General features: G+C 38.1%; 1 protein-coding gene across 1 annotated transcript in view; it reads left to right on the top strand.

The window, feature by feature from the left end:
- The first annotated feature begins 311 nt into the window (after positions 1 to 311).
- The window catches only part of CIMIP6 (ciliary microtubule inner protein 6), a 29253-nt gene continuing 4489 nt past the window's right edge, over positions 312 to 25075 (top strand). Inside the window, exons 1-5 of the mRNA XM_028103841.1 lie at positions 312 to 367; positions 4095 to 4163; positions 4279 to 5263; positions 9003 to 9213; positions 15496 to 15649. Of these exons, the coding sequence (XP_027959642.1) occupies positions 5238 to 5263; positions 9003 to 9213; positions 15496 to 15649 (391 nt within the window). The 5' untranslated portion in view covers positions 312 to 367; positions 4095 to 4163; positions 4279 to 5237. The remainder of the gene's footprint in view (positions 368 to 4094; positions 4164 to 4278; positions 5264 to 9002; positions 9214 to 15495; positions 15650 to 25075) is intronic.

The raw sequence follows: 25075 nt of genomic DNA, 5'->3' as shown, positions 1-25075 counted from the left end.
TTCTCCTCCCCTATCGGAGCCTTCCTGTTTTGAAGACATCCACTCCTGAAACATCTGCTGGGTTTACTCTTTCTAGTTATTTTTACACATTCTCACACCACAGTGACATTAGGACGACCCTATTTTGAACTTTATGTTCCATTTTTATTGGCATGATTTAAACAAGAGGTAGAGAAACATTAGGCAAAGGCACTGAGGTATGAAAAAGACTGATCTAAAAACAAATCCTCGCTGTTTTTCTTTCCAGCTGAGTGAGCTTCCACCATGGTTAAGGCTAGGGCAGGGTGGTGGGAAACGATACTTTTTGGGTGCCTACTTTGTGCAAGGTGCTTTACACTTGCCTTATTTGATCCAATAACCCTACAAGGTAAGTTCTTTCATCCCTACTCTTTTGGGATCTTATTCATTTATTTTTTAGTATATGTGCTGCTGAAGCAAGCACTATTCATTTATTTTTTAAAGATTAATAAGAGACATAGTTCAAATCTAAAGCTCAAAGAATTTAACTAACTTATGCAGAGTCACAGAGCTTTAAAAACAGAGCTAGGACTTAAGCTCAGCTCTAACCCTGAATTTCAATAAACATTAGTTCTTCTCTCCTAGGGCAAGTACAGAGAATAGTAATTTGTATCATCAAAGGGATCAAAGGTAGATTTTATTGGGCAGAAATTTAAGAACTTAAGTTGCTTAGTTTAGAAGGTAGTTTCAATTACCCTTTTTAAAATGCAGAGATTCTCTAAGGAGTTGTTGAACAATTACTACCTATGTTCATTAAAAACACTGAAAAGCTCAAAGTAGTACGATATATTTTATATTTTCTGGATATTTTTTCTGGGTTAATTTCATTGATAATTTCATTGATAGGACCTGTTGTTTGCAAGGCACCTTCCTGGGTGCTGAGAACCCTAAATGAATCAACTATGAATCTCATGGTCCAGCAAGAAGAGGCCAGGACACACGGTGTGGAATATATGTTGGATTGCTCAATAATTAGATAATAAGATGTGATGATCATCTTCCTTGCAAGTCATTACTACATCTCTGGAATTCTTCATAGAAAACAAGGAAAGCAGCCTCCCCTTCCAGCAAATATGCTAGAAGACAGAAAACCCTCAAAACTAGACAGCTTAGACTATGGATTCCTAACTTTTTGAGAATGGTACCCACCTCAACCATGTTTCATCTTGTATTCCTTTCTCAAGAAGTAGTATGTCCATAGCTATTCATTCAATAAATCTTTACTACATGACCACTCTATGGAGGACACCACTATAGTACCAACATGGTCCTTCACTAACAGCTGCCTAGGACCACCTTCGCTCATCCTTTGGTTATGTGGCTTCTCTGTAAGATACCAGAGGTGGATTATTTTAAAATAAACCTTGAGTCACGAAATTATAGAGGTGACTAGAATGCTCCCAAATCATAAAATACAGTTTTCTTCCTTCAATGGAGTAAATTGCCAAACTCATGATTTCTAACAATGATTTTGGAGTAACCCAGGCTGCCTGTGATTGCTTTAGTTATTTCAAGAGATCTCATAAAATTTTTAAGATTTTTATGTATACATTATACAAATATAAACATGTTCATGCATATATCCAGGATCACTTATATCAGAGAGATCTACATGATTTATACTAGAGAATTTTACCTTTTCAGAGATGTCACACCTCATATTCTATAGTCTCTCTCTCTCTTAAAAGTACAATATAAATCAATTAGTTTTGAACTTAGACCAGAGGAAAACTCGGGGTTCCTTTCCTATCTGTAATTCATTTGAACCTATTAATTTTCAAAGATAAGCAAACCTAACATTTCTCATTCCCATTGCCCTCGAATTAATGTATATTTTGGTTTGATAAAATTCTTAGTCTAAGGGGCGCCTGGGGGGGGGGCTCAGGGTTAAGCGGCTGATTATTGATTTCGGCTCAGGTCATGATCTCAGGGTCGTGGGATCGAGCCCCGCATTGGGGCTCCCTCTCCCTCTGCTCCTCTCTCTCTCTCTAATAAATCAATTCTTAAAAAAATTTCTTAGTCTAAGGCAATGAAGTAAAGACAATGAAAAAAATGACAACAAAATACATGTACTTGATGAACAGTCTGCCCTACTAATTATAAAAACAGGAAGAATACTAACAGCTAAGTTTTAATGAGTGCTTACTATGTGCCAGGATAAATTCTCTGTATTTTCTCATTTAACTTTACCTATCATTGAGGAAAACAAACTATCTTTAAAAAAATAAAAGTAGAGATAGATTTGACTTCATGCCATACTCTTGAGCTCCTCACTGGTATCACATCACTGAATAAAGAACTGAGAGGAAGCTGGACTCTCTTTTCCTATCAGGTTATACAACTGTGCCTTCATTATTTTTGGCATTTTCCTATGGTTTGAAAAAAGTGTTGACAATTTTCTGCATCTATAACATTTCGGATGAGCAATTTCTATCCTATTGTGTTTCCTCACATATGGTGTTCTAGCTCAAATAGCACTGGTATTTTTAACTTGCACAATATTAGTAAGCCACTTTGAATTATTCTTCGCTGACAAGAATCCAAACTACCTAACATGAGAAAATTACATGTATTATTGAGGCTAGTGTGTTCACTGATTTTCAGACATAGATTTCCCCCAGAATCACTGTATTTTACCACTGAAAGGGATCATAAAGATGATCTAATCTACTTTTTTTTTCTTTTAAACAAATGAGAATCTACAGCAGACAGGTTTAAGTGTTTCTCCTAGGTCAAAGTAGCTAGTTAGTAGTAGAAAAAACTAACATTCCAGTGCTTTTTCTACATTAAAAAGTCACTATTAAAATCCACATTATTTTGCAGTGCCCTACAGAGGATGTACCAATCATAAGTAATGGGCATTTTCAAATAATTGGCACATTTTTATAATACTGTATTATCCTCAGTACTGAAATTTGACACTTTGTGACAATTAGTTACATACTACTATTGTGTATCATTGTTCATATTTTTTAGTATGTATGTCTTGTATTCCTAACTAGATTGTGACTTTTCTGTGGTAGGCATAATTATTTTTTTTTAAAGATTTTATTTATTTATTTGAGAGAGAGAATGGGATAGAGAGAGCATGGGGGGGGAGGGTCAGAGGGAGAAGCAGACTCCCTGCTGAGCAGGGAGCCCGACGTGGGACTCGATCCCAGCACTCCAGGATCATGACCTGAGCCGAAGGCAGTCACTTAACCAACTGAGCCACCCAGGCGCCCCCATAATTATCTTTTTAAAATGCTTCTTACATCCCTCAATAAATCTACATATATATGAACTGCTTAACAATTGGAAAGAGATTGACATAAATATATTTAGATTTTAGTCTTATACTACATGTCTCAAAATAGAACCAAACAACTGTCATTTTGTATGGATGCAGGTGAATTTATTTTGAAAGGGACAAAGTTGAGAAATTCCTCATTTCTTCACAGCAAGCAGTTGGGAATGTCCCTGAAGGTAAGTGGTTTTAGGAGCTTGAAGAGATTGGTGAAGGATGGAATCAATATCAGAGGGACTGACGAGAGAGTTGACTAAGTCTTAAAAGACATAGGGTAGCATATCACATCAAACTGCTCAATCAAAACCCGAGCTAATAATGACCAAGGACTGACCATGAGTATGCTGCCCCCCACACCAGTACTCTGCCTGTATTAAATCATCCACACCTGAGGACAACCTTAAGAGTATTTTCATTTTGTAGATGAAGACATTGAAGCTCAGAGATAATAGATCATTTGCCCAACTGAAGCAGCTACTAAAGAGTGGAACTAAGGATTCAAACACTGACTGTGCCGAAGGCCTATACTTCCAGAGGCTGATGACTAGGATAAAACCAGGAAAGTATGTGGTGTTTAATACAGTGCTGAACAAACGCCTGGCTCTTAAGCAGGAGCTCAACTGTTAGTTCCCCCATTTTGGGGTTTTCAACCCACTCTCCCCATACATATTTACCCACCCAATCCTTATTCCCCAAACATGTATTTACACACACTCCACTCTTTCTACCAACTCAGTTGTGTAGGTAACTAGATATCAAACTTCTAGTCATATATTCTTCTTCCTCATAGGAAGGACTTATGCTCACATATGTACAATGAGACCGGCGACCAAACTCGACTCTCTCCACATTACTCCAGGTAAATGTAAATACATACTAATACTGGCCCTGGGTTACAAAACATGCGCACATGCATAGCTTGGTTATACAGCAGAATTCAACTCAATAAGGATTTTTCTTTTCCCAATATCCAGGCAAATGCAAGAGTTACCATGGCTGATGCCAAAGACATTTGGCTCTGATAGTGGAAACTGGGAAGCAATGGTGAAATGAGGTAAGAAAATCCGGGGCCAGAAGGTGGACGCAAGTCATCAACTGCTTTTCCTAGGAACTTGCTCTTTTTGGATAAGCGCTACTAATACCAACCCCAACCTGCTGCCATAGCCTACCGTCCCCTCCGCCCGATTCTGAACCCCATTCAGGCTGGAGCAGCTGCACACACCGCGGGGAGTCTCATTTGCAGGAGATGAGTGTTCCCTTGCTCTATTTTAATGCTTGCTGCCGGGCCGGGGAAGGAAGATTTGCCAGAAATCGTGGAGAACAGCGACAGCCAAGCTTTTTCAAGCAAAGACTAGTCAGCCCAGGAGCAGCGAATCATGACTTGCACAGTATTTAACGGTTCACGTAAACAAGTTTCTCTCCTGCCTGCGTGCACTTTTGGAGCCACCTCCGGCAGACGTGGGCAACGCCGGGGAGGCCTCCTGCCAGGCTCTGCGGGTACGCAGGCAGTACAGCCTCCAGCACCAGAGCCGAGCGCCGCGGGGGAGGCTCTGGGAACCGCCCCTTGCTGATCCCCAAGGCCAGAGAGGGCCTTAATAAACACTCCGCCCGGCACGATAAGAGAGGCCAAGTTCAAACACAGAACGTTCAGCCTGGGGCGGGTCCCGGAAGGACGCCCAGAAATCCGACCACCAGCCCCCGCCTGGCCCTGCGGCCGCACCCGTTAACTTACGGGGCCGATCCGGGTTACTGCGCCTGCGCCCTCCGGCTCCGCCCCCAAGCCGCTTTCCGAGGCCGCGCGCCGGGAGCCCGCCGTCGCTTAGCAACTCGCGAGTCACAGTCGCGGCCCTCCGCGCGCCCTTTTCCCGGCAGGGCTTAGTCCCAGATCTTCCCGTGAGGCTCCTCGCTGCCTCGTGTCAGGCGGTGGGAGCCCATGGAGGTAAAGGAGGATAAGCAGCAGTAAGTGCTGGGGTTTGGTTTTCTTTCCCTTTCTGAAAATATTTCCTTCCTTCCTTCGGGGAGGGTGAAGTGAGACCCGAGGGGTGGGTCCTCGGGCCATCATTAGAGCTTCTCTTCTTCTTACCGGGATGCTTTTTTTTTTAAAACACAGTGCTTACTGGGCACCCACTGTGTGTCGGGCACTTTACATGCATTGCCTGGCCCAACATTCTTCAAGTCCCATGGAATCATCCACTCCTTCTCACACCCTACATCTAAATTATTAGCAAAGTCTGTAGGTTTTACTTTTAAAACTATATCCAGAATTCCAGTATCATCCCCACCCTCGCCCAGCTACCAGCGTCTCTTACCTGGATGTTAACAGTCTCGGCTGCTCCGCTTGCCTCTCTGCAGCGTCCTCAACATAGTCTGTTTTTTCTTTAACAACGTAGGTTAGATCACTATTCTCCATTGGCCCTTGCAGAGTAAGAGCTAGGGTCCTTACAGTGGCCTGTGGGACCTACACAAACTGCCCCTTTTCCTTTATCGGGTCTTACCTGCTGCTTGCCCCCTGACTCCACTTGGCTCCAGCACGCAGGCCTCCGTGCTAGCAGTGATTCTCAAAGTGCGCTTCTCTACCCCCCAACCAGCATCACCTGAGAGCTTATTAGAAATTCATATTCTTGCAGGCTCCCCACCATAGATATACTGAATCAGAAATTTGGAGTTGAGAACAATAATCTGGGTTTTAAGAAGCCTCCAGGTGATTCTGATGTACCCTAAATTTTAAGAACTATTGACCAAGGTGTTACAGCTAATACCACATGGCCAGGGGTATCTGCTTCCAAAGCCTATATTTTTGTCACTGAATAGTGGTTCTCAACATAAGAATCACCTGGAGAGCTGGTTAAAACAGTTTCCTGGGAACCTGCCTCAGGTTGGGATGGGGCCAGTGAATTTGTGCTTCTAACAAGGTAAATTGATGTCAGTGCAGCTACTTCCGGGACCATACTTTGAGAAGCGCCTAAGGACAGGTGCTTCTTTTGCAATGCTTTGGCAATTGCAGTTCACTCTGCTAGAATGCCCTTCCTCAAATATCCTCTTAGCTCACTCCCCTCTTTCCTTTTTTCAGTTGCCACCTTCATAATGCAGCCTCCACCCTGTCTAAAAATGTAGCCTCTCTCTCACATGCACTTCTTTTCCCCATTCCCTGCTCTATTGTTGTCCTCAGCACTTAACACCATCCAAAAGACTGTATGTTTTACTTATTATTTGATTTCTCCATCTGCCTTCCCTCACTAGAATGTAAGTTCTGTGAGGGCAGGAATTTTTGTTTTGTCACTCCTCTATCCTCAGTGCCGTGAGCAGCACCAGGCACAAAATTCAATAAATATCTGTTGAAAGAATGAATTATTCAATGTTATTGTCACATCTCTCTCAATAGGCATTCTTGCCCTTACCATGCAAAGGAGGAAACCAAGACTCCGATATTAAATGGCAGAGTTGGGATTCCAACCCAGGTCTGACTTTCTTCACTGCCCATTAGTGTTTTTGTGTTTCCTTCTAGTAAGAAATTACTACAGAATCATATAGTTCACATTTATGTGTTAATCTATAACTACTCACACCACAAATACTTAATTGAACAAATGCATATGTAAGCAAGCATGTAGCCACAGTCAGACCTTCCTTCAAGTATGTGATGCTAGTGCAAGTGTATTGCTGAGTTACAACCATGAGAAGCAGATGGAAAAAACTGATATCAGATGTATATAATAAATTGATCATGACCTTTCCAGAGATATGTGTTTTTTTTAAGGTAATAGAAAAAGCCTTAGAAATTATTCACACTTGACCAGTAATCGGTTTTTCCAAAACCTTTACAGAGAGCAATTTTTGTTGGGCTGCAGGGAGCTAGAATCCAAGGGTGCCGAATGTTGTTTGTATGTGTACTGTAGTGGGGGTTGGGAGTATACAGCTACACTAAGCCAGACAAAATAACAATCCCAGCAGATTCACCAGAAATATGTAAATACTGTAATGGTGGTCCATTTACCTGTGGTGAACAGGATGCTTCCTCAGGTAGCCACATAATGATGAATGAAACACAATCTTCACCCTTATGGAGGTTACTGACTAGTAAAGGGTATTTGTAGTGCTTACCAAAAAACAAAACAAAAACAAAACTAGGTACATAAATTCTAAATCATGGTGTTATGAAAGCAAGTACTAAAATAGAGACTACATTTGACAGGAAGGGAGAAATCTAGGAAAAGCTTCTGAGGAGATGGCTTTTAAACGGAGACCTGAAGATAATGGACCAGTGGTGCAGGGAGCTGGGGAAGAGCTGTCCAGGCAGAGGGGACAGTGTGTGCAAATGCCTTGAAGGGAAAAAACTGGTGTGTCCAGGAACTGAAAGCAGCCGTGCTGTCTGGAGAAGTGAGGGGAGAGAGGTCTCAGTGTGTCCGAAGAGATTGGCTGGAGCTGGGTCCCTGGGCCTCAGAGCTATGATAAAGAAGCAGTATTCACTGTAAATGCAACACAAAGCCATTTGGGAGTTTTCACTAAAAAAATGACATGATAGAAAAGATGAACCTGGCTTTGGTTTGAAGTAACATGGGGGTTATATTTTAAGGGCCAAGACTAAGCAGAACTGCTCATTTTCTCTATAAATTTGGAATCTTGTTTGCTCACCTTCCATGGGTCGGGGCTTTGATTTTAAAAGCTTCTATGTAAAAAGTATTCACATTCATCTATTTCATTCTTTCCTTTATTTTCCAAGAATGTGAAATTTTAAAATACTGCCTTTTATAATAATGTCTATCACTCTTTATTTAAAAGAGAAACTTTCTATAAATTCTTTCTAAACATTTTTTAATATTTAAAAAAATTCAATAATGTTCATTTGGGTACCAGTCTAGTTATTAAAAGCAAAAAGTGATGAGATTGAATTGATTTTTCTCATGCCTACACAGTGGTCTTTTCCCGAAAAGATAAATAATAGTGGTCATTTGGTAGCTTTTATAAGTTTTGCCAAGTGAACTTTTAAAATTAAATAGCTATCCTTGTCCAGGTGACTGAATTTACTAAGTAACTTTTCTTTTTAAGATTCATTCATTTATTTTAGAGAGGGAGAGTATGTGTGTGGGTTGAAGGAAGGAGGGACAGGGAGAGAGGGAGGTAGAGAATCTCAAGCAGACGCCCCACTGAGCATGGAGCCAGACACTGGACTGGATCCCTGGATCCCAAGACCATGACCTAAGCCAGAATCAAGAGTCAAGCTCCATCCCTGGACCCCAAGATCATGACCTGAGCCAAAATCAAGAGTCCGATTTGACTCTTAGTCAAACTTTTTTACAAAAAGTTAGTTACTTAGGCACCCCCTAAGTAACTAACTTTTAAAGAAGATGAGTTAAGATTAGCATGTAACTCACCTTCATGAATAAATGCTGCAAACAGGATCTGTAACCATGATCAAATCACTACTCTTTCTTTATTCCAAGCAAATGAAAGTCTGTACACTGCACTGGTGTATCGTTATGAATAATCATTATTAACACAAATCCCTTTTTCTTTTATATGATTTAAAATGAGAAGATACCCTTCCATATTTTAATTGCACAAGTCCCTTATAACTATTAATAAAGCCTAAATTGTCTTGACTGATACTTGAAATATATTTAAATTTTATTTTATACAATTATGACACAGTCCTAAAATGCTCATTGAGATACATTTACTATTTAATTCTGTTTTTCAGAGAGCATAAAATAGAAGATGCTGGTATAATGTATATAACTGAAAAAAAAGAAGAAATCAAACATGACAAAAAACCTGGAAAAAGTATACAACATTCAAAACCATGTGTTGGGAGAGGACGTGTATATTACGCGAAATTCATTCATACAAATGCAAGAACATTCAATGAACCAGTTCCCTACATAGATCCCAAAAAAGGGCCAGAAAAGCAGGTTGGATGGATGTTCCTTATATACAAATACAGATTTAGATTCAGAAGCTGTTTTGCAGGATAATTTGGTCACAGACTACATAAAGGATGTGACATATTTCAGACTAATACTTTTTATAATCCAATAGTTAAAAGCAGTAACCTGAGACTATTCTCCCAAATAACTATTGCATATAAACAATATATAAAAAGGGAAGGAATCCAAATAACCATTTTTCTAGATTGGGTCAGATTATAGCCACTTAGGAGTGCTTGGCAGATACTGAAAAAATCTATAATATTGTATTTGTGTCACATACTCTAATATAAAAAATTCCCATGATACTCTCTATAAAATAATAGCTACCATTTATTTAAATTGTGTGAAGTGCTAGGGATGAGCTAAGTGTGTTCTATAAGTTATATCCTTTAATCTGTGGAACAGTTTCTAGGGGGTAGTATTAGAAGTATTTTACAGATGATAACATACCACAAAGAAGTAAATTAACATATCTGAGATGACACGGTGAGCAAATGTCACAGTCATGTTTCTGACCCAGGACTGTTGGTTTAGTCAAATCACACTTTTATTCACTATTGTACTAAATATATTTCATTATCTTCTTTCCTTAAACTTAGGTTTGTTGAGGTATAATTTATTCTGTTAGTTTCCTGTTCCTGATGTTACAAATTACCACAAATTTAAACACTAGCTTAAAGCAACAAATTTATTCTCAACATTTCTTGAGCTCAGAAGCTCAAAATCAGTCTCATTGGCTATTAGCAGGGCTGGTTTCCTTCTGGGGGATCTAAGGGAAAATCCAGTTCCTTGCCTTTTCCAGCTTCTAGAAGCTGCCTGCACTCCTTGGCTCATGGCCCCTTCCTCTTGAAAGCCAGCAGCATGGCATCTTCAAATCTTTCTCTGACTCTCCTGCCTCCCTCTTCCAAGGATGGGTGTGATTACATTGGGCCAACCTAGATAATCCTGGATGATGTCCTCTTACCAAGATGTTTAAATTAATCTCAGCGGCAAAGCTCCTTTTGCCACATGAGTTTATGTGTAGTTGTGATATAACATTTAAATGGAGATTGCTTTTAGTGACCTATCTTCACATCAGTAACAACCAATGTTCTTATCTTAAAATAGATAACATACCAGGTCACTGTGTGTGAATGGGAGATCTTCTTGGGGCAGGAATTAATGTAGTCAAATATGCATTAATGTCATGTAATAAAACCTTATGTGGGCAATTTTAAGGCTATTTTGTTTTATAAATAATCAGTTATTGGGGGGATTTAAGAGATATTGCTAGTCCAGGCCTACACTGGGGAAATAAGTCTGGTCCAGAAATCCAGGTTAGTGAAGTTCCCATGTTTCTTAAAAAAGTTAATGAGTGACTTCCTGAGCTCTAAGTCAGGGCTGAATTAAAACCTGTTAACTGAACCCATCCTTACCTTGGAGATACTAAGGAAAAGAAATGGGTTTGAGAATGGAGATAAAAAATGTAAAACTCTCAAAAAATCAATCAACTACTTTTACTCTTAGTTTATAGGTGTCTTGAGAAAGGTAATATTAGGAGCTGCTGTCCAGATGCGGCAACATAGTAGCGGCAGGATCCTTGTTTATGGGTACTAAAGGCTAACTGAGTCAGAAATCTTTAAGAGATGGTAAAAGGAAGTTTGAGATAAAGAGGACAGGGAGGAGAGGCTGCTTGTGGACATGAGTGAGGAGGTAGAAAGAAAGAAAGAAGATGCATCACGGAGTTAAGAGCGTATTTGTTCTGGGCATGGAGTGAAGGCACTGTTCATATTTAAAAAACAGAAACAGCAATATAAGTGTACTCACTTCCATGTACTCGAGGAGTAATAAAAGAATGCTCGTTTCACGTATCTGCACACTTTGTTCCTTTATTTAAGATGACAGGTTTCTTTTTAAAGGTTAGTTTGGTGGTTTTAAAAAATTAACTGGTTTAGAGTAGTACTGGCTTTAATGCAAGAGTAAAGAAAATAATGTTGCCTAATATTTAAAGTGACACATCTGCTCTCATGTGTTTTGCTAAGTAACAGCTTAAGAACCTAACACCAGATTGGTTGGTTTTACTTATTTACAAGATATTTAAATAAAACAACCACACAGTTCTATATAGGGACATAAAATTGGGGGTGCCAGAAAAAGTAAAAAGGAGCTGTAGCTCAGTCACTGCCAATCACAAGAGTTTGGTGGTCTTGTGTTTTTAAAAGAGATTATACTAGGTCATTATGTTCCAAAGTATATGTTTCAGAGCATTAGCCCTGCCTATGTGCTCAATAAAGTAACATTCCAAAGTCAATACATTTTGGAAAAGCTATATATTTAGATCTTAAAGCTTCACAAATCCCATTTGTATAGAAAGGTTCTAAGAAATCCTGTGATAAACTTATTTCACTTTACTTACCTCAATATTTCCCAAATTTATTTAACTTTGGAAACCTCTTTTATATAACACCTTTTAATACGCCACAGAACTAGTATTCCACAGAACACAATTTAGGAACAACTTATCAGGGACATTATGGGTTGCTTAAAAAGAGGTATTTTCAGCACTCCCGGTATCTACAGCAAAATAGAGATGAACATAGATACAACATACCTCTAGTGTTTCCCATAACACTTCAATGTTTTAAAGCCTTTGAGCTCCACTAATAAAACGTGATTCTCTGTAAAGTGTTGTCAAAAGTCCGTATTTCCCTAGGAATCCCCCAAGGAGGATTTTGTGTTCCACAGAGGACCGCCACTACCGGCAGCCATTTTTGTCAGGCTGCTGTGGAGTTCTACCTACTACCTCTTGCATTCTCTTAACTGGCTTCTCCAGGTTGCCCCAATTGCCTTTATTACTTCTCCGCCCAAGACTCTCCCTTAATTTCCCAAAGAATGAAAACGAATTAATGTCTCCTAATGCCTTTCTGAAGGCTTAGAGATAGCAGAAGTATAACAAAGACCGCCTCACAGTGGTTTCCAAAGGTGGCTAAGGAGTTCACAGTATAATGGCCATCAGGTCTTCCAGGGGTGGGGGTTAGTGGGAGTCTCTTCCTCAGGGATCTCTAGATGTCTCCATACCATGGAGCTGCAATGACTGTTACCCTGAAACAGGAAAGACCGTCTTGGGCTAGAAGGGGAGGCATCCTGCTTTCTCTGGGTCCAAAGTTTTGAACCGAAAGCAACTACCTCTTTAGGTAAAACCCCTTCCACAATGTGCAGGAATTGGACTGACCCCTGAAGCCTAGACAAAGCAATCACAGTAGAGAACTTTTCCCAGTTTGGCTTATTTCATCATAAATAATTCATATCAACCCTCACAATCCACTTCAAGTGATGGTGCAGTAAATTTTTATACTTAGTCTTTCCCTTCAACATGGGGTGAAGGAAGAAAACAAGCTCCCACGTATCTCTTTAATCTTAAATCTTTTATGAGCAAATGCTTGTACCAACATGGCATGCACATGTGCGCAGGCCCATATACATTTTCACTCTTCCAGGAACAAACCAGACTTTTCAGGCAAAGGGCAGACCATCCAGAAATAGAAAACAGAAAAACAGCATTTTTTGAACTGTAGGATTTCATTCTGCTGAAGTGAAGCTTCATCCCACTTACAACACTCATCAGAGTACTTCCTCCAGCTTTGAGATCTTCAAGTCATCAGTCACACTTGAGGAAACATTGTTCATTATTTCCTTTATATTTTGTGAAACTAAAGAGACCATTTTGGTAAAATTCTAAATTCATAAGAAATTTTGAGAGGTGAATTGATATCTCTGCTTTTGGGGTAACTTTTGCAATATACTCTTGTTCAAAAAATAATTGAATGCTGCCAGGCATTTGCTAGCAGTTTGCTCATCCCAGAGTCACTTACCCAGTAACTTGGGTGTTAGCAAAATAAGTTTCTGATCAACAAAAGAAGATAATATACAGTGTATTCCTTAAAACCTTATCATAGAAAATCTTTCTCAATATACTTGAAATCTCTCAATTGTTACTTCTGAAATAATTTAAGTAGGTTTGTGCTTCTGTGGCTTTGCATTCTACAGCAGATTTGATAAAGCAATGTAGCACAGAAATTAGAGGCATGCATGGATGGGGGCAGGGGTCTGACTTGGACAGCTCTGTTGCCTTCTAGGGATACCCTTTGGGGAAGTTAATCTCCCAGCAGTTTTCTCATCTATGAAGTGCGTATATCTACTCGCAGAATCATGGTGAGGGTAAATGAGAAAAGGCCTATAAATCTGAGACGTTGGGGCATAATAAGCACTATCATAATCGTGCAGTGGAGGAGGCCTGCAAGAAGCAGGCATTCTGACAACAGTTAGATGTGACTATTTTCAGCCAGATAGTGAGAAGACACCATCTGTTTAGTAATCTGTTCTAGAATTCCCAGGATTGACATCAAGTAGTCTTAAGTTTTGTAATTCACCTTTCAGCCCATCTCTCCTGTTCTCCAAAATTCCCTGGTTCCTAAATTCCTTTGATCTCTGCAAACGTATTCATTACCCCGGGGCTACAATTTGTCATTGGCCTAAAAACTAGCACTGATTTAAAGTTGCCAAGTGAGGTCTAACTCTCTCTTGCATTAGTGAGGGTTCAGTTCCCTCTTAGGTCCATGTTAATCCTATCTTTTTCAGCTTGAAGATGATTTCCCTTAACGAAGAACCTAAGTTGAGGAGCTCTGACTTTTAGCTCTGAATTGTGTACTCTTCTTCAAATTCTTAGACTTTCTGTGATTTCTTTGATATAAGATTTTTTTTTTCTCCCAGAATACCCTATTTTTGCTGCCTTTGGTGTATTTCATGAATTTCTTCTAAGCTTCTTGACAATCTCCTGACAAGGTGACTCCATGAAATTATTTTTTTTAATTTGATATTGTACACCTCTTTTATACATGCCTGTCTTTTTAGAAACTAAGCTACTTTGGGAGCTGACTCCCTGTGGAGTCAGATAGATGTCTTCAAATGCCTCTTACTTTTCATAGAACTGTAGCTTCAATTGCACTGTCAGAATTTTACTTATGTGAATCTCATATTCATCCCCCTTGAATCATATTTTTCAAGTCTTTGACTACAAAATCATGGTTGATTTTTTAAAAGCCTGATCTCTCTCCTCAAAGCCCAAAGTAGGTGTTCGATTATACCCAAAGTTTCTTTCATTGTCCAAGAACTCCCAGGTGTCACAGTTGCCCTTTCCCAAGGTTGTCTTTTTTTTTTTTAAAGATTTTATTTATTTATTTGAGAGAGAGAGAATGAGAGATAGAGAGCACGAGAGGGAAGAGGGTCAGAGGGAGAAGCAGACTCCCCGCCGAGCAGGGAGCCTGATGTGGGACTCGATCCCAGGACTCCAGGATCATGACCTGGGCCAAAAGCAGTTGCTTAACCAACTGAGCCACCCAGGCTCCCTCCCAAGGTCGTCTTAAGTCTACCTGATCAACCAGATTAAAAAAAAAAAAAATGTTTACTTAGAATTAAGTTTAGTAAGTTTCCCCTCACTGTTTTCACAACTTCTAAGAGATCAGATTCTAATATGTGCTCATGGAGAATCTATCAATTCTCCCTTTCCTGGGTACTTAAGTCAGGTTTTACCATCAAAAATTCAGTAACATTGGAATATTTTTCGTTAGAACAAAGTTTTTCAAACTGAGGCATTAGGTGGGTTATAAAGCACTGTGGTTTGCAACTAGCATTATGAAATGAAATGGAAGAGATAAATGATAAAATAGAAAAATAGTCAAGTGTACTGCATGTAGTAAGAATAAATATTGTGAAACTGAGTTTTATGTTTGTGTATGCATTGTGTGTTCTTGCATGGCAGAATCTATTTCATGGTGTGGATCATGGACTGAAAACTATGAAAAGCACCATCTTAGATGATAATACATTATTTGTATTTTCATAATGAAAAGTATAGAACATAATTTTTAGATTAAATCAAGCCATATATATACATGTATGTACATATATATAATAAAATGGTAATACAAAATATAGAAATATAACTACTTGGTTGATTTTTACCACTCCACTTCTGCTGACAGGAAGTAGTTTAAGAATTTAGCAGCTATCTTTTAGCTAAAAATATGTGATAATTCACTTTTAAGTACCTTTTAAAAAATTCAGTCTTTGTAAAAATATACTTATTCCTAGATTTCAGGATTCCATTTTAGTCCTAGAATATCCAATAACTTATTGAATCAAATCACTGAACATTCAGATATCAAGCAGCACATGAAAATGTTCTAAGGTATTCAATTTTGTGTTTCCAATTTTTTTCCCATAAAGGGTGACTGGTGGTCACATGGTAAAAGACTGGAGCATCCCTTCCAACCATCTTATGACACTAAGAGCACCCAGAGGAGTGACTTTCAAAAACCAGCATGTCCATTGGTTTTGCCAGTCAAACACAGCAAGTTGCAAAAGCCTTCTTGTGGAATAGGTAAGTTTAGCTCTGATAAAACCTCTTTCCCATTCTCTCACATTACTGCTATCAAATTAAGGTGTATTAGATGTACTGGCATCTCCTGAGAAAATTACTTCTCTATAGGAGTTGAAAATACACATACAGCAAATGCAACCCTTAACAAGTTTGTTCTTTATCCCTTCTTGGTGGACAGCTTATCTCCAAACATATTTACTATAACATAAAAAAATTGGCTTGATCATTGATAACACCAGCCTCCAAGTCACATACTTAGTAGCATTCTGCTCGTTATTGTTGCCACCAAATTTTAAAAAGTATAACTAGTAAAATTGTAGGCAGTATTTCTTGAAGCGCACTCTGAGGGACACTAGTTCCTTATGATGCTCAAAAAAAGAGGGAAGTGGTCAAATAAGTTTTGTAAAAACTGAATTTATAAAGCTAAACAGATTTTTTAAGCCACAGAACTCTTAAAACCCTTACTGTAAGCACAAGCATAATGTATTCCAAGAAGAGGAATAAAGAATGTTTTGTTTTCCCCAATATTGACCACCTCACCCTTTTTCGAGGAGATTATTTCACATGACTGGTATCCCATAAAACAATGTAGGAAATACTGTTACATGGACTGTTAAAATATTGTCAGATCTTAAAGTTATTTACCTGACAACGTTATTATAATAAACTAAGTCTTTCACATTTAGTCAGTTTCTATCTGTTTCCTACCACATATCTTAGTCATCTCTACTGCTGGAGTAGAATTTAGCAGGTCTTAAAGAAGTGCAGGATCAAGTCAAAACAAAAATGTATTTATTGAGTACCCACTCTGGTTGTCACTCCATATAAAAGTTCATAAGCTAAACTTCAAATAATTTTCTGAACATGACAGTAGATAGCAAAGGGTTACTTTTATCAGTCAGCTGTCCCTTACTTAGTTTTAGCCTTCAGGCCTCTGTGATCTGGCCAGTTTAGTTAAGGACACAAAGGGCAGGTAGATTGAAGATCAGAACATTACAAAATGGTCATATTCAGCATGATTTCCACTTCAAGGGTGGTAGTTAATGGAGAGGACTGTTAGATAATCTGTAACGTGATCTCTCCTTTAGAAAGGTAATGAAGTTTGCACTTCTGATTCAGGATGGTCGACTGAACATAGACATCTAAATCCCCCACCTCCCAAGCCTCTATTAAGTGATAATAAAGGAATTAACCCATAAAGATGAAGAGAATGGAAAGAAGAACTTTCTGCAGTGTGGGAAGGAACGAAAACTTGTTGATGGATTAAAGAAAGCAAAGAAGCAATAGCCCAGAAAAGATAGAAGGAAAGGCAGCAAAGAGCCAATCTACCCGAAAGAACCTCAAAGTAGCAGGAGGCTCAGTCAGCAGGCAAAGCAGAAGGCAAGAATGAATCCAAGGAGAGAATCCAAGGGTGACCTGAAAGTCTGTCTTTTAAATAATCACTCCAGTCATGAACATTCTATTCGACACCAACATTAAGACTAATGGAGCCCAGTGTCTCAGCCAGCTAGTCAATTACTACACCAGTTACTTTTTTTTTTTGTAATTCAAGGTGATCTCTTATCCTATTCTTAGTTTATGAATGGATAGCCAAAGATTACAATTATGCCAAATTATTATTTTTTTTAATGTTTGGAGGGTAAAGTCAAGGAAACATCACAGAACATAAAACAACAATAGCAGCAACAACAAAAAACTAGAAAATATGAGAGAATAAAAGCAAAGTGGAGAATCAGTCTGGGAGGTCCAACTTTTCTGGAGCTCCAGAAGAGCAAGGAATAAAATTGAAAGTGGAGATAATTATCAACACATAAAACTTATTGAGCACATACTATTTGCCAGGCACTTTATGGAACTTCCTAAATATTGCTCATTCAATTCTCATTCCAACCCTAAGGAATATATTAGTGTGGTAATATTATTAATACTCTCATTTTTCAGATAAGAAAGCAAGCACAGAGTTTAAATAATTTGCTCAAGGCTACAGAGCAAATAACTGGTATTTGAACTCAGTCTACCTCCAGTTAAAACCAGTACTCTAGAATAATAGAATAACACAGCCTCTAGAATAATAAAAAAGTTTCCCAGTATAAGAGAGTGAGGCATTAAAGGAGTCTACTGAGTGCTTCTAAGTACGAAGGGACAAAAGATACAACCTATATATCATTATGAAATTGCAAAGCAATAATTACAAAAAGAAGATTCTGTAAGTTTCCATAAAGAGGAAGAAAAATTAGTAACTGTCTAAGAAATAAGAATCAGTATGGAATCAAGAAGTGCTGATGCAAAAGTAAAATGGAGTTATTATGTCTTCAAAGTTTCCAGGGGAAAATTTTTTTTTACTTAGAAAAGAGGGTTTATTTAACACAAATACTAGAACCATTCTTTTTCAAGTGGCACCAGGCTTTGGACGCAGTGAGAAAAAAATGTAGTCCCAGCACAATATTTGGCCCTGAAGTGAACAAAATTCATATAGTTATATTATAAATGCTATTTTGTAGTTTTCAACTTTTAGCATTATATAGATACAGTATGGACATTTTTAATGTGTGTACAGAACAGAATTATGTTATTAGCCTTAACAAGAAAAGCACATCAATAGTTGACAGAAGATGGGAAGTAGAAAGAAGGCTGCTAATATCTTTATTTAACATGAGTGCCCAAGAGATACTACCCAAAGCAGATGAAACAAGGAAGAGAAGTTTAAGGCTGAAGTCAAAGGAACTAATATAAGAACCAATTTCTCTCTCTAGCCCTGGCCTCTTTGCTGAACCTCGAACTCCCATCCAGCCACCTACCTAACATCTTTTCTTGGACAGCTAATCTCCTCTGAAACTTAACATGGCTCAGATAGACCGGTTCCTTTCCCCCATTCAAACCTGTCCCTGCCAGTTTTCCTCTTTTCAATAAATGCCACTTCTATTCCCCCTCAAGTTTGGATAACCTAGAAGTCATTCCAAAACTCCCTACTCTCTGTAGCCAATCCATCAGCAAATCTTGACACCTCTATCTCCAAAATATACTCCAAATCTTCTAATGTTGTACAGTTCCTGTTACCCTGCTTTCTCTCTTTCTCCTCTAAAATATGTTTTCCACACCATTGTTAGAAGGATCTTTTAAAAACACAAATGATATTGCTTTCCTCCATTAGATGAGTTACTTCTCATTGTTTGTAAAGTTGATTTCAAATTCCTCACCGTGGCCTACACTGTCCTGTTTAATCTATGGAATCTATCCCCCATTGCTCATGATATCATGAGAGGGACATTTCAAGAAGGGGCAAATAACTCAGGCCAAGGAGGCAGAGAATGTTCTCTGAAAGTCATGGTTATTTCCAAAATGATTTATGCCTGTGCTTTTGTTACTGTATTTCCATAATTAACTTATTCTTATAAATTAAAATCTGAGTACTAAGAGAGTTTCTAGAATACATTCATAGTTGAATACTTTGGAAAGGCTTGCCAAAAGGTGACTAACTTTTTTAAAAAAAGATTTTATTTATTTATTTGGGGGGGTGGGAGACAGAATGTGAGCAGGGGGAGGAGCAGAGGGAGAGGGACAAGTAGATGTGGGGCTTGATCTCACGATCCTGAGATCATGACCTGGGCCAAAATCAAGAGTTGGATGCTTAAATGAGCAACCCAGGTGCCCCCCAAAGTCACTAACTTTTAAAAGTGTTAATTAGGTGTGGACAAAATCACTATAAGAGAGGAGCTGGAATGAATTTTTTAAATCTTGAAGGATTCTGCAGTCATTTTATTTCAGATGTGTCTTTAAGTTTCCATTCTATTTTAAAGAAACAAACTAGAAAGATTACATTAGGGGTGTGGTTTATGCAAGAAACACACAGTACAATTCCAATCAATGGATATTCCCGCAAAGGAAATGCATTGGCATTCCAGTAAAAATTTGGAGACTGAACTGGTTAGAATAAAGTATCTAAGTTTAGTATATATAATACTCCATGATTCTTTGTTTTAACTTTTTTGGTTAAGTAACCAGTCAGATCCCAGTTTTTTCTCATAAAGTGAGGTTGCTTCTACTCTAGTTCAGTATGGGACATGGTAGAAGATGAGAGCAGAGAGCTAGGTTTTGTTCTAGGATGACCAGGCAAGGCCCAGCCATTTCATGAGAGGCCCCCCCACCCCCCAACATCAATGCCTATAGGTCTGTTCTGTTGAGCCAGTCTATTTTCCCAGAGTGGAATCCTCCAAACCTCTGCTGGAGTGAGGAACAAAAAATCTGGGAATTTCTCCAATAATCCTCTGTTGGAAACTTCACCTTGTCCCATGCTCCCTGCCCCAGAGCTGTCAGATGCCTCCATTTTTGGAGCCTTACTGGGACCCCCACCCCATTCCCATAAGCACTTAGCTTCCAGTTTTTTTGTGGTCTACTCAAGTTCATTGCCATTTAACCATCTGCTTTCCAGTTTCCAAATTTGTTAGTATTTTTGCTCTCATTTAGTTCTCTTTTTTCCTAAGGATTTAAGCCTTTTAAGGTCTTTACTATCATTGTACTGGTGTTTTGGGAGGGAGTGAGGGAAATGCAGATGTTGAATTTGTCATGTTTAACTGGAAATCATGGTCATCTTATCACCATCAATACTCCCTCCCCGTAGAATTTAATACTGATTTAGCACTTATAGTGGTTTGATCCTAGGCTCATTACTTAAATTCATCATTTTATTTCCTCAATTCAAGAAGTGGGAATAATAATCCCTACTTTGCAGGATTGTTAGGAGAAATAAAAAATATGCCTACCACAGTGCTTGGTACATAGGAGAAAACAAATGGAAGCTATTTCTTTTATTAATTGCATTGTACTACGTTAGGTGTTTAGTTGGAATTTAGCTTTGGAAACTAGGTGTGGAAGTCTCATTTTTTCCTTCCTCGCCCTCCCTCCTCCTTACCAACCCCTCCTCCTGCCTCTCCTCCTCTGTCTCTGTCTCTCTGTTCTTTTATTGGTGTTTCTCATTGCCAAATTCATTATTGTAACCCAGGTCCTAATAACGATCCCCAGATTCAACAAATATTTATGGATTAATTTAATGATAATTACATATTATTCAACAGATTAAAGACATAATGTAATTTAAATAAACATACACACTACAATATAGGCCTGCAATTTATTCATATTTTGGATGGTGTTTGGATACTAGTGAAAAGGGTTTTTAAGAGGGAATATTTGAGCATGACATTTTAAAATATATATATATATAGTTTGTATATTCCAGATTTTACATATATGTATATATATGTGCATATGCATACAGACATAGAAACTGTGGATGTAAACATGCATCGTACCACTTAAAAGTCAACTCCTGGTCATTCTGTTCCATCAGCCCACTTAATTACGCCTAGTCTTTGGCATTTCGGCAATGTCATCTTGTGCTGATAATGAAAGTGCCCTTTATTCTTGTACCACCACACAATTTCTGGCTGCCATCCATGGACACTTCAACAAATGGCTGGGCTCCATCATATCTGAGTCACTATAAGAATAAGTGTTCACTTTGGGTTTTATATCATAAAACTTTATAAATTGGAAAGGCTGATCTAATTTGTGAGGAAAGTCCTACTTAAATAAAACTTTGAGTCTTTATCAATGACTTGATATTTTAGTGTTTTCCTGAATTGCAAAATCAGATTATTATCATTAAAAATAGTTTTCTGAAGTAGGCTTTAGTTTGTGTTGCTTCTTTTGCACCAAGGTGTAGCTTAATAATGATTTCTTGCTACAGTTATGTTCAAGTTTTTTCACTGTATTTTGAAAATCTATACCGTTATTTTTTACATTAGTAATACTTTTATATAAGATCAAAATAAATACTACTTAGAAAAATGGAGTTTCTGATAGGAAAATATTACTGATGAATGTTTTTTAAGTAGACACACACAAAAAGTTAAGAAAATTTCACAAAGTAAAAGTTGCTGAGTTCCCACCAATAAAAGGATCAAGTTGTGTGTTTGAATAAATTCTGGCTTTGTTGATAAAATATAGATGGCCTGACACCAACTTGTTTGGCATATCCTTGTTTAGAAAATTTCTATTTTAATTAGATCAAGTTTCCAAGAAACAGAGAGTGGATTTCAAACACTCTTCATGGACTTTGCCTTATGTTTTGTAATCCTCATGTAACAAGGCTTCTTTTAAGTAATTAATTACTTTGGGTTCAGTTTGAATTCTGAAGTAGAATAACCACTAAGAACTTGAATATCTTCTTTGATGTTTTCCTACTTAGATGTTCTTCACTATTGTGGGCTTCTTTAAAAGTCTCATATATTTGCATAAATTAATATGGTAGTTATGTCTAATTTTAATAGATATAATGTCTGAGCAAGGAATTCCTCTAATAGTGCAGATTCGTTTTCTATTAGTTCCCATAAAGAAGTTTTTTTATTATTTTTGAGATTCTGGGAGGTTCTAGATCACTATATTTTATTTATTTTAGAGAGAGAGAGAGAGAGCGAGAGAGAGCACTAGTGGGGACGAGAGGGAAAAGCAGGATCCCCATGAGCAGGGAGCCTGACACAGGACTCGATCCCAGGACCCCGAGATCATGACCTGAGCCAGAGGCAGACGCTTAACCACTGAGCCACCCACGTGCCCCTAGATCACTAATTAAAAGATAATTCATTTTAATTGATTTAATTGACTTGCTTCTGAAGTATTTGTTTTGTAATTGCATAACAGGTCACCCCAAAATTTAGTTGCTTCAAACAACCATCATTTTATGTGCTCATGATCCTGTAATCTGGGCTGGGCTCAGCTGGGCAGGTCTTTGGCTGGTCTTGGTGGTGGACACTTGTGTGGCTGCATTCACTTGGCAGGTCACCTGAGGACTACACTCAGCTGGGAGGCTGGAATGACCAGGCCCCTCTTTCTACATGTGGTCCCTCCATATGGGCTCTCCAGTAGGGTAGCTGAACTTCTTACCTAGCACCTCAGGCCTCCCAAAAATGCAACAGAAACTGAAAGGCTTTCTCAAGCATATTTTTTATGCTTGGAACTGGCAGAGTGTTACTTTTGCTACATCTTATCGGTTAAAGCTAATCACAAGGCCAGCCCACATTCACAAGGAGGGGACTGTGCAAGGATGTGAATAGTGGGAGACCAATCAACTAGAGCCGTCAATGTAAGGGACTACCACACATTGTTAAATTGTTCTTCCCATGTGAGTTTAGGAGTAGCTAACTCTTCACTTTACTTTTGTCTGAAATGTCTTCAGATTGTCTAATGGGTGTGAGTAGAGCTGGATATAGAATTCTGGGTTCATGGTTATTTACCTTTTACACTTGGAAGATATTATTCCATTGTCTTCTGGAGCCTATTGTTACATCAAATCTGCAGGAAGTCCAATTGTTAATCTTTTGAGAGTAATATGTTTTGATGTAAGATTTTTAATGTTCGAAGGGGGCCTTTATATATAGAAAGAGTTATTTATAGTTACTTATGATTTATATTAATATCCCAGATTTAATATTACAAATGAAAAATCTTTCTTTCCTTAAGCCTTTAATTTTTAAATATTGTTTCACTGTAATTGCAGGGCTGTTGGTTTTCAAGGATTCTGTACAGGAGAGAGGCATGAAAACTGGGCAAGTTAAAATGCCATAAAGCTTGCTTTCACTACAGAAATTAAGCCATTTTTCTTGAATAAATGCTTCTTGGATTGTTGTAAGCTTTTGGTTACTTTCCAGAGTTCAAAAAGTTGATTTTGATTGGTTTTTTTTTTGCCAGTGTTCTCATCACTATTACAGAGGAACAGCTCTTTGGAGGTTCTTTACCATTCTCACTGATGTCCTATCCCTTTTAGTTTTCAGGTTAAAAATGTTTCCTCCTAATCTCACTGTTATCTTTGTCTGTGGCGTGTTCACTGAACAGGAGTCCTAAACTTTGATGTAATCAAGTTTATGAACTTTTCACCTATGGATTGCGCATTGGGTGTTTATGAAGAGTTTTTCTACCTTAACATCACAAAAATATTCTCCTACATTTTCTTCCTTGCTTTTATGATTTTACCTCCCATAATTAAGCCTTAATCCTAGCATCTGCCTTTATGTGCAATGTTAAATAGGGAACCTATTTCATTTTTCTCCATGAAGTGAAGAAATTTCCTGGATCCATCTACTAAACCATACTTTCCTTGTTGACTTGTGGAACCTCCTTACTTGTATGTTAGAGTTTCCTATATAAATTGGTCTGTTTCTGAGCTTTCTATTTTTAATTTTTAGTTCTTGGATCAGTACTAACCTGTTTTAATTTTCTGGATTTTTAGCTTAATATCTGATAGGGAAAGTCCCCATTCTTTGCTCTTCCTCTTCAGAGTTGACCTATTTATGGACCTTTATTTTTCCATTTAAACTCTGGAATTTATGACATCCCTCAAAATATCCAGGTAGAATTTTGATTGGGTTGTGTTGGCATTATAGATTAATTTAGGAAAAATTGTTACCTTTACAGTAACAGACTATTTCATCTCATCTAATAGTATGGAAAGTCTATTCAGTTCTACTTTTATGTCAAGACAGGGTGCCTGGGTGGCTCAGTCGTTGGGCATCTGCCTTCGGCTCAGGTCATGATCCCAGGGTCCTGGGATCGAGCCCCACGTTGGGCTCCCTGCTCAGCGGGAAGCCTGCTTCTTCCTCTCCCTCTGCCTGCCGCTCTGCCTGCTTGTGTTCTCTCTCTCTCTCTGTCAAATAAATAAATATTTTTTAAAAAAAGACAGTTTAAAATTTTTCTCAGTAGAGGTCTTGTTAGTTGTTAGTTTCTAAAAACTTGATATTGTACAGTTGTTGTTCCCACAGAGAGTGTATCTTATTTTTTGTTTTGTTTTCTAGATTATAGTTCTGATTTTTATACACTTAACTGTTTACCTTGCTACACCCTTATTCTCATACTTTGTTGATTCCAGTGGTGTTTCTTTTCAGGTAATCATGTTACCTACAAATAATGAGAGTTTTTTTTTTTCCTTTGAAATCATTTTACTATTTCTTTCATATATATACTTTACATACATAGTTTACCAGTATCTCTATTAATATGTTAATAACAGTAGAATTTTAGTTCTGAGTTATGTGTGTAATACTTATTTTTTTGTTCTTTAGTCCTTGACTTTTTAAAGAAATAAAACATTTTGTTATTTTCTTCTATATATCTTAGGCACACACCTCCCTTGATTTATTTCTATCCTTATTTGGATTTTTCCTCTTGGAATTTTGGAGTAGGCTTTTTTATGGGGAAATATTCTGAGGATTTCCTTGCCTCCCAATATTTTTTATTCTGGCTTCGCTGCTGAATGACAGTTTGGTTGGGTATAAAAATTCGAGGCTTAAAGTTCTTTTTAACATTTAAAAAAATATTAATCAATTATCATCTTGTGTCCAATGCTGTTGCTGTCAATTTTTATGTAAATCTGCT

The sequence above is a fragment of the Eumetopias jubatus genome, unplaced genomic scaffold (genome assembly GCF_037043125.1).
Source record: "Eumetopias jubatus isolate StellerSeaLion01/CBP00866 unplaced genomic scaffold, mEumJub1_p1.0 scaffold_9, whole genome shotgun sequence".
In the NCBI taxonomy this organism is placed as follows: Eukaryota; Metazoa; Chordata; class Mammalia; order Carnivora; family Otariidae; genus Eumetopias; species Eumetopias jubatus.
This window is presented reverse-complemented; position numbering and strand designations above follow the sequence as displayed.